The sequence below is a fragment of the Pristis pectinata genome, chromosome 35 (assembly GCF_009764475.1).
Source record: "Pristis pectinata isolate sPriPec2 chromosome 35, sPriPec2.1.pri, whole genome shotgun sequence".
Classification (NCBI taxonomy): Eukaryota; Metazoa; Chordata; class Chondrichthyes; order Rhinopristiformes; family Pristidae; genus Pristis; species Pristis pectinata.
The window spans coordinates 8,421,918-8,432,105 of NC_067439.1; the positions used below are offsets into that span (position 1 = coordinate 8,421,918).

General features: G+C 52.1%; 1 protein-coding gene across 1 annotated transcript; it reads left to right on the forward strand.

Moving 5' to 3' along the window:
* Positions 1 to 1,701: 1,701 nt before the first annotated feature.
* Positions 1,702 to 5,264, forward strand: LOC127586443 (interferon regulatory factor 2-binding protein 1-like). The gene has a single exon (XM_052044396.1). It carries the CDS (start codon positions 1,801 to 1,803, stop codon positions 3,331 to 3,333), a length of 1,533 nt encoding a protein of 510 aa, XP_051900356.1. The 5' UTR covers positions 1,702 to 1,800; the 3' UTR covers positions 3,334 to 5,264.
* The last annotated feature ends 4,924 nt before the right edge of the window (positions 5,265 to 10,188 follow it).

The window sequence follows — 10,188 nt, forward strand, 5'->3', positions numbered from 1 at the left end:
TCTGGCCACTGTCTGTAAGGAGTTTGTACGTTCTCCCCGTGACTGCGTGGGTTTCCTCCAGGTGCTCCGGTTTCCTCCCACATTCCAAAGATGTACGGGTTAGGAAGTTGTGGGCATATTATGTTGGCGCTGGAAGCGTGGCGGCACTTGTGGGCTGCCCTCCAGAACACTCTACGCAAAAGATTGGTATTGGTTTATTATTGTCACTTGTACTGAGGTACAGTGAAAAACTTGTCTTGCATACCGATTGTACAGGTCAATTCATTGCACAGTGCAGTTACATTGAGTTAGTACAGAGTGCATTGAGGTAGTACAGGTAAAAACAATAACAGTACAGAGTAAAGTGTCACAGCTACAGAGAAAGTGCAGTGCAATAAGGTGCAAGGTAACAACAAGGTAGATCGTGAGGTCATAGTCCATCTCATTGTATAAGGGAACCGTTCAATAGTCTTATCACAGTGGGGTACAAGCTGTCCTTAAGCCTGGTGGTACGTGCCCTCAGGCTCCTGTATCTTCTACCCGATGGAAGAGGAGAGAAGAGAGAATGAGCCGGGTGGGTGGGGTCTTTGATTATGCCGGCTGCTTCACAAAGGCAGCGAGAGGTAAAGACAGAGTCCAAGAAGGAGAGGCTGGCTTCCGTGACGCGCTGGGCTGTGTCCACAACTCTCTGCAGTTCCTTGTGGTCCTGGGCAGAGCAGTTGCCGTACCAAGCCGTGATGCATCCAGATAGGATGCTTTCTATGGTGCATCGATAAAAGTTGGTGAGTGTCAAAGGGAACAAACCAAGTTTCTTTAGCCTGCTGAGGAAGTAGAGGCGCTGGTGAGCTTTCTTGGCCGTGGCATCTATGTGATTTGACCAGGACAGGCTGTTGGTGATGCTCACACCCAGGAACTTGAAGCTCTCAACCCTCTCGACCTCAGCACCGTCGATGTGGACAGGTGCATGTACACCGCCCCTTTCCTGAAGTCAATGACCAGCTCTTTCGTTTCACTGTGTGTTTCGATGTACATGTGACTAATAAAAAGATCTTCTTTAACTCCTGCTGTCCTTGTGAATGCTGCTTCTCCGACACTGTGCACCGGTGCTGCTGCAGGGTCCCCGTGGCACCAGTGCATCCAACAAGCTGGACTTTGACGTTGCTCTGTGGGATCCTGCTGTGTACAGTCTGGGGGCTCGAATGGGGGGGGTGCGGAAGCGCCTGGACACCGCTGGCAAACAGCTGCGGGCGGCGAGGCGTGCGGACTACAAATCCCAGAAAGCAGCGGGTGGCGTGATGACGTCACACCGGCGTGGGCATGTGATGACGTAAAATCTGTGCGGGGGGGTGAAGAAATCTGGAGCGGTGCAGTTGGCGCAGGCGCAGTGCCGTTGAAACGGGCTGAGCGATTAGCGCAGGCGCAGTGCTGCAGGACGGCTGAGAGCGATTCACGCAGGCGCGGAACCGCCGGAGGGCTGAGCGGTGCGCGCAGGCGCAGTGCTGCAGGAGGACTCAGGGCTTCGCGCAGGCGCAGTGCTGCGGGAGGACTCCGCTTCGCGCAGGCGCAGTACTGCTGGAGGGCGGCGCGATTCGCACAGGCGCAGCACTGCAGGAGAAGGGAGGGATTCGCGCAGGCGCAGTGCTGCAGGAGGGCTCCGCGCTTCGCGCAGGCGCAGTGCTGCTGGAGGGGGAACGATTCACGCAGGCGCAGTGCTGCCCGAAGGCGGCCGGGCATTTGGCGCAGGCGCAGTGCCCCGCGGCCTAGTCCTCTCCCCCTCCTCCATTGTGTCGGACGCCGCGCTCGCCGTCCGCCCCGGGGGCCATGGGCTCGGCCCCGCCGCCTCCCTCCGGCGCGGCCGCCGCCTCGGCCTCGGCCAGCCGCCGCCACTCGTGCTACCTGTGCGACCTGCCGCGGATGCCGTGGGCCATGATCTGGGACTTCTCGCAGGCCGTGTGCCGCGGCTGCGTCAACTACGAGGGCGCCGACCGCATCGAGCGCGTCATCGAGCAGGCGCGGCACCTGAAGCGGGCCCACGGGCTGCCGGCCGCCGCCCCGGGCCCGGCCCCCGCGCCGCCGCCCCGCTCCCCCGCGCCCCGCCCGCCCGCCCCGCACCCCCACCGCCTGCTGCTGCCCGACTACCCGCCCCCCGGGCCCGAGCTCCCGGCCGCCCGCCGCCCGCTGCTCGGCCCCGCCGCCGCCCTGCTCGGCCTGAGCCCCGGGCCCGCGCCCTCCATCGGCCTGGAGCTGGGCCGCAGGCCCGAGCTGGAGCGGGCGCTGCGGGAGAAGCCGGGCGGCGGCGGCGGCGCCTCGGCCCCGGGCGGCGAGGCCTTGGCCGAGCTGGGCCGCGCCCTCCGCCACCGCGCCGAGGAGTGGGCGGGCCGGCCGGCCGCCGTGCGGGACTCGCTGCTCGGCCTGTCCGAGTGCGCTCCCTTCGCCCTGCGCCTGCGGGCCGACCCCTCGCTCACCGCCCGCGTCCTGGCCTTCGACGCGGCTGAGAGGCCCCAGGACCGGGTGCTGGAGCTGCGCTTGCTGGTCGAGTACCCCAGCGGCTCGGGGGCCGTGCACTGCGGGGCGACCGAGGCCTGCCGTCGGATGCTGAGCGACAGCAGCAAGGAGAGGCCGGGCAGCCCGGGCCTGGACTGCTTGGAGTACCAGAGGAGGTCCGGGGGCTCGGGTGACTGGAGGCCCCTGTCCCAGCTGCTGACCGAGGGCGCCCGCCTCTTCAAGGAGGCCGTGCCCGCCGACTTGATGCCCGAGCCCCACTCGGGAGGCATGGGTCTGCCAGGGGGTCTGTCCAGGCCTGGGGCACGCCGCCGCAAAGCCTCGCCGGATGGGGAGCCCGAGGCGGGCAAGGTGGCGAGCGAGGGGCAGCCCTGGGCGGCCGGGGGCGAAGGAGGGGCACAGGTGGGGCATTCGCCTGCTGCCCTAGTCAGCAGCAGCGCCGCCGACCCCAAGGATGCCGGCCAGGCAGTGCACTCCACCACGGCACCCGGGCACAGCGGGCAACGGCGGCTGACCCCCCGCAATGGCGAGCCCGGTGCCCCCGAGGCCGGGCACGGCGGCGAGGCGCAGGGAGCCCCCGACTCCTCCAACGGCCCCCTATGCTGCACCATCTGCCACCAGCGGCTGGAGGACACCCACTTCGTCCAGTGCCCCTCTGTGCCCGCTCACAAGTTCTGCTTCCCCTGCTCGAGGGAGAGCATAAAGGCCCAGGGGGCGGGCGGTGAGGTCTACTGCCCCAGTGGCGAGAAGTGCCCGCTGGTCGGCTCCAGCGTGCCCTGGGCGTTCATGCAGGGCGAGATTGCCACCATCCTTGCCGGTGACATCAAGGTGAAGAAGGAGCGGGACCCCTGATCTGGAGTGCCACTGGTCCGGTGTGTACGACCTGAAGCTGCCTGCACTCTTCCCAAAGGGCTGAGATGCTTCTCCAACCAAAACTTGAGACAATGGGATTGATTCACCTGGCTGGCAGAGTCCTAGAACAAATTGACTGTGGTGGGGGTATCTGCCAAATTCCACAGCCATCCCGGCACTGGGCACCAGGGCTCGAGACGTGCTGGAAGGGTGTCATTGCCATTTGACAACGGAATAATCTTTTTCGATTGATAACGTATCCAAACCTGGATCCTCCAAGAGACTGCGATATGTACGTCAAGGCACGAGGACTACCATCCAGTCATTCACGCTGGTCTGAAGTATCTCTCCACATTCATCAAACTCTTTTGGACATGCATTTTGTGTATGTGAGTGTGCGTGTTTATATGTCGTGCCATTTTCCTCTGGTAGTATGAGGAAGAGTGCCCAAGCAGATCTGTTGGCCTGACTTTGCCTACTGTTCCCTCGTGCCTGTTTGTGTGTTGCCTGCCCTCGCCTTGGCACTGGTGAAGGTATGAGCATTGGTTCCTTGAGATTAGGGCCCCGGGTTCAGCTCAGTCATCCTGCTGACAGTCAGATTTATAGTTAGCCACGGCCTTTGTCTGCTGGATCAGATTTATGTTGCTGTTAAAAGGAAAATGGATGGGACTGTCAAAGCTGTAAATACAAGTTTGGCAAGGGGTGGTGGGTGTGACTTGTGTTCCTGAATTAGCCCTCATTGCCAGGGCTTCTACCACAGCAGTGGCCTACAAGATCTCAAATGTTGTCCAGTTTGTGCTGAATTGTTTGATCACGACCCTTGGACAGTGAGTGATTTTTTTTCTTTTAAATCAACACCCATATTAAGGAGTGAGGGAATTTGCACAGGAACTCGGAACGCTGGTCTGTGACTCTGGCTCGTGGCGTGCTGATGGTTCCTGCAGAATAGCACTGTGTGTGTGGCCTGAGAGCGGAGAAAGGCTTAGCTGCCTCCCCAACATCCCCTGCAGCAGGGATCAGCAGCTGCCCGACAAGCTGAGGGGAGGTCGACCAAGTGGTGTCTAACGTCTCTGTTTCACCAGCCAGTCAAATACTCTGCCAGTGTCTGGGGAGAATGGTCTTGTGTCCTGGTATCAGAGAGGAATTTTTTTTTAAAATAAGAACAAACAGTTAAACCCTGCAGAGTAGTGTCAAGCATGAAATGTGTATCTAATCCTCCAGAGTTTTATCGTATTCTAAAAAAAAATCACTGCTTCAAAGACAGATGTATCTGGTCAACAAAATATAGCATGGACTCCAGACCCCTGATGAGAAGGTGAACTGTGGCCCTGCTTGTTTCAAGCTTTGCCCCAGTTGTTTTGATTGGAGAGTGTTGTGGTTAAGTCACAAAAAGACTGCGGTGCTTGGGAACTCTTCCTGATCCTCTGTTTTGCACCGAGAGTGTGCGCGAATCGGCCTTGCCTCCTGAAGAGGCATAACCCGTCAGTCCTTTGCCATGTGAGCCTGCCTGAGCTACCAGATGAATATGGTTCTGGTAGGCAGCAGGAGTTTGGTGTCATTGGAGTGGGATTGGGGAAATTAATCAAAATGTGATTTATCATGACAGACAGTGGTGGTTGCTGTTTAGTTTGATCATCTCTTGTTGCGTGTATCAAAATGCTACTGTTTGAGAAAAATAATTAAAAACTGCCCCCTTGCAAGTAAACCAATGGTCTGGGAAAGTTTCCATTGTGTGTCACTGTAAGGATTTCATGGTGGTCCGATTTACCAATGTGTTGTCTCTCAATTCCTGTGATTTGTACAGCCTGCTTGTTCCTCCCTCTCTGTTGTAATAATCTGTAATTATGTTAGCTTGTGATAATCATGATTTAACAATTTTTTTATATATATTTAAAAGCAAAACAGCTACAAAATAAAACCTTTTTACTGGGGCTGGATTTGTTCCGTAACTGGCAATTGGGCTTTGTTTTGAGAGTTGTTGCAGTTGAAAACTGATTGGGATAGATGAGCGGGTGAATTTATCCTTGGAGGGTCTTAGTAACACGAAAGATTGGACTGATTGGTAGCACCACAAACTGATGTTTTTTTTGGATGTGGAGATTATTGGAAAAGCTGGTCTTCGTTGACCCTGGTTGTCCATCCTTGGGTGCTGATTAAGTTCATGATGTGGCCTGTGTCATAAAAATAATCCTGCATTGTGCCAAGACTGGCAGGGTCCACCTCAACAGCGGGAAGGGAAGGCAGCATGGTGCACCTTGGTCTGCTCTTTCAGCTGATTGGCTAAAACAGACATTGGAGAAGAGGATGGTAAATGGGCATTTTAGCACTGGTTGCAAATGTTTGAAAGTTGAGGTCAGATGACAGCTGTAAATAGAAATTGGAAAACTCCTGAAGGAATTATTTATTTCTGATGACAGAGGAGGAGCCCATTCAGCCCATCAATTCTGATAGCTTGCAGAGTATTTTCATCAATCCCATCCTCTCCTGCACATCCATCAACTCCCTCCTGATTGTCCGACACCTTGCAATGGCCAATCAGCGGGTCCTAGCAATATGAGCGGAAACTGGAGCATCTGGGGGGAAAATCCAAATGAACACAATGTGCAAACTGTCTAAAGACAGCACCGGAGATGAGGATTGAACCCAGGTCACTGGACCTGGTAATTAGGGTTAGACAAAATGGAATGGGAAGAGACTCGGTTGAAGCATAAATCCGGCATTGGGCCAACAACTGCCTCCACTTCTTTAGTACCTTTTTAAAGTAGTGAAATGCCCCAAGTGTTCTGAATTACCAAACCCACTTAGATGATGGTAGGGTATGTGACCAAAAGCTTGTTCCCCAGAATGCTCGCGCTTGGGAGGCAGGTTTCCAGGAGGGTATAGGGGAAGGTGTTCTGGGGAGAATTGTAAGGTTGGAGTCCTTGCCAACTATCTGTGGCAGAGCTTACAGAAGATTTGGGAAATGGACAAAGGATGATAAAGGAGCTTCCTAGGCAGCTGTTTACTGAATTGCTGGTCCCTTCCCCCACTCCGTGATCCCTTCTATTGCATCAAGGGTGCTATATAAGTGAAAAGTGTTGCTATTGATCAAGTGCTTCGCCATGACTCTTGAACTTACTAATAACTATTTTTGTATTTACCTCATTCTTTTCCCACACCCAAACCAAATCTCTTTTTCAAGTCTACTATTGGCCAACGTGTCCTTGCCCTTCGAGATAGGTCACACCACACTATCTCCTTGGGAGAGTACTTGATGTACCATTTCTGACAATGCAGCCCTTTGGAGGTGTGCTGGGAACACAAGCCAAGATTACATTAAGTCTTGAATTCAGCTCTGTGTGGCTGCAGGAAATCACATCTGCAAGGGCAGAGGATAAATTGGAAAAAGACTTGCATTTCTATAGTGTCCTTCCCATCCATTTCAGGATTCACAGAATCAGGTAATACTCAATAAAGGACAATTAAATAGTGCACTAAAAGTTAGTTCATTGCTGAGCTTTCAATCTGTTCCTGTCTTTATACAAGCAACTTGGCTGTTATGCAACAGGACCTCTAACGATGACTCCTTCCCCTCCCACCCCCCCCCCCCCCCAAATGGTTAACAAGTCATGTGCATGGAGACAGGCCAGAACACTTAACCAAATCTTCAAAGTCAACACACATCAAGGGTGAACAAACAGACATCTGAATACACACAAGCACAGCATTACCCAGAGAGAAAGCGGAGCTCAAAACAGCACCACAGGCTGGGAAAACCTCTGTGTCTGCATTAAGATAAGATATCTTTATTAGTCACATGTACATCGAAACACACAGTGAAATGCATCTTTTGCGTGAGTGTTCTGGGGGCAGCCCACGAGTGTCACCACGCTTCTGGCGCCAACCTAGCATGCCCACAACTTCCTAACCCGTACATCTTTGGAATGTGGGAGGAAACCGGAGCACCTGGAGGAAACCCACGCAGTCACGGGGACAACGTACAAACTCCTTACAGACAGTGGTGGGAATTGAACCTGGGTCACTGGCACTCTAAAGCGTTATGCTAACCACTACACTACCGTGCCTGCTGAAGCATTTCCCACATTACAGCAGTGGCTCAACTTTGAAAGTACTTCATTGGCTGGGAAGTACTTTGAGGCAAAAAATAAAATACTGGAGGAACTCCGCAGGCCAGGCAGCATCTGTGGAGGGAAATCGGACAGTCGACATTTCAAACAAGACCCTTCATCTGGAAGTACCTTGGGACTGCCTGAGGTGTAATGCAAGTCTCTCCAGGAGAGGAGGGAGGAGATTAGAACTTCAGAGCAGAAAAAGATGAAACGTTATGTTCTAAACAGAATGGAATTCTTGTGTAAGACCCATACAGCAGAGAAATGGTCCATCTCGTCTATGCTGACCAAGTTGTCTGCGTTTGGAACATGTCCCTCTAAACCTTTCCATGTACCTGTCCAATTATCTTTTAAATATTGTAATTGTGCCCAACTTTACCACTTCCTTTGGCAGCTCATTCCATCCTTTGTATGAAAAAGTCACCCCTCAGGACCCCCTTAAATTTTCCCCTCTCACCTTAAATTTATGCCCTCTAGTTGTAGACTCCCTGTTTTGAGGGGGGGGGGGGGGAGACTGTGACCGTTCCCCTTTCTGTGCCTCTCAAGATTATATCAACCTCTATAAGGTCACCCCTCAGCCTCCTACGCTGCAGGAAAAAAAAGTCCCAGCCTATCCAGTCTCTCCTCATAACTCCAGTCCTGGTAACATCCTCGTGAATCTTTCTTGCACCTTCCAGCTTAATGACATCCTTCCTCTAGCTGGGCAACCAGAACTGCACACAATACTCTCAAATGTGGTCTCACCAATGCCTTGTACAGTTGTAGAATGATGTCCCAACACTTGTACTCAATGCCCTGATGGATGAAGGCAAGTGTGCCAAATGCCTTCACCACCCTGTTTACTTGTGTTGCCACTTTCAGAGAACTATGTACTTGTGCAGCTAGGACTCCCTGTTCTACAACACTCTCTGGGGCCCTGCCATTTATTGTATAAGACCTGCCCTGGTTTAACTTTAAAAAAAAATGAACACTTTATACTTCAAGTTAAATTCCATCTGTTATTCCTTGGCCCACTTTCCCAGTTGATCTAGATCCAGTTGTAATCATAGATAATCTTCACTGTCTACTAAACCACCAAACTCACCAACCATGCTAACTACATTTGCAATACGGAGACACAAGGGAGACTGCAGGTGCTGAAAATCTGGAGCAACACGTAATCAAAATGCTGAAGGAACTCAGCGGGTCAAGCAGCATCTATGGAGGGAAATACACAGCCGACATTTCAGGCTGAGACCCTCCAACAGGACTGACAAAGAGTCTTGATGAAGTGTCTTGGCCCAAAACGTCGATTCTCCATTTCCCTCCACAGATGCTGCCCGACCTGCTGAGTTCCTCCAGCATTTTGTGTGTGTGTTGTTCCAACTACATTCTCAGCCAATTCGTTAACATTAATGATGAACAACAGTGGACTCAGCACTGCTCCCTGTAACAGACCATTGGTAACACAAGCCTCCAATCTGAAGAACGGCCCTCCACTACCACCCTCCGACTCCTAACTCCAAGCTAATCCACCAGCACCTTTTTTTTAATGTGGTTATGTTTCAAACCATCACTATTCTTTTTCCTGAATTCCCTTATGTCCATGACCTTCTCCATGGTAAATACAGACAAGAAATATTCATTTAAGACCTTGCCCATCTCCTGTAGCACCACACATAGATGACCACATTGATCCTTAAGGGGACCTATTCTCTCCATAGTTACCCTTTTGCCCTTAACATAGAACATAACAGCACAGTACAGGCCCTTCAGCCCATTACATTGTGCCAACATTTTATCCTGCTCTGAGATCTATCTAACCCTTCCCTCCCACATAGCCCTTCATTTCTCTATCATTCATGTGTCCATCTAAGAGTCTCTTAAATGTCCCTAATGTATCTGCCCCCACAAACTCTGCCGGCAGTGTGTTCCACGCACCCACCACTCTCTGTGTAAAAAACTAGCCCCTGACATCCCCCTTATACCTTCCTCCAATCATCTTAAAATTATGTCCCCTCACGTTAGCCGTTGTCAAACTGGGAAAAAGTCTCTGACTGTCCACTCAATCTATGCCTCTTATCATCTTGTACATCTCTATCAAGTCACCTCTCATCCTCCTGTCTCCGAAGAGCCTATGCTCATAAGACATGCTCTCCAATCCAGGCAACATCCTGGTAAATCTCCTCTGCACCCTGTCTAAAGCTTCCACATCCTTCTTAGAATGAGGTGACCAGAACTGAACACAATACTCCAAGTGTGATCTAACCAGAGTTCTATAGAGCTGCAACATCACCTCGTGGCTCTTAATAAACTAATGACATATGCCTTCTTAACAAGCCTATCGATCTGCGCAGCAACCTTGAAGGATCTATGAATGTGGACCCTAAGAGTCTGTTCCTCCACACTGCTAAGAGTCCTGCCATTAACCTTATATCCTGCCTTCAACTTGTAGAATTTCTTAGGATTCTCTTTTACCTTATCTGCCAAAGATATCTTGTCCTCTTCTTGCCCACCTGATTTCCCTCTTGAATGTATTCATATGCCCCTTATCCTCCTCAAGGCACTTGTCTGATCCCAGCTGCTTATACCTGGCACATGCCTCTTGTTTTCCTGACCAGAGTCTCAATATCCCTTGTAAATCAGGGTTTCCTAATCCTGCCAGCCTCGCCCTTCACTCTAACAATGTGGCCTTGAACTCTCCCTAGCTCATTTTTAAAAGCCTCCCACTTGCAAGACATCCTTTTACCTGCAAACGGCCTCTCCT

Coding starts and splice junctions, on each gene's coding strand:
- LOC127586443 (XM_052044396.1), top strand. CDS start 1,801: ATGGGCTCGGCCCCGCCGCCTCCCTCCGGCGCGGCCGCCGCCTCGGCC.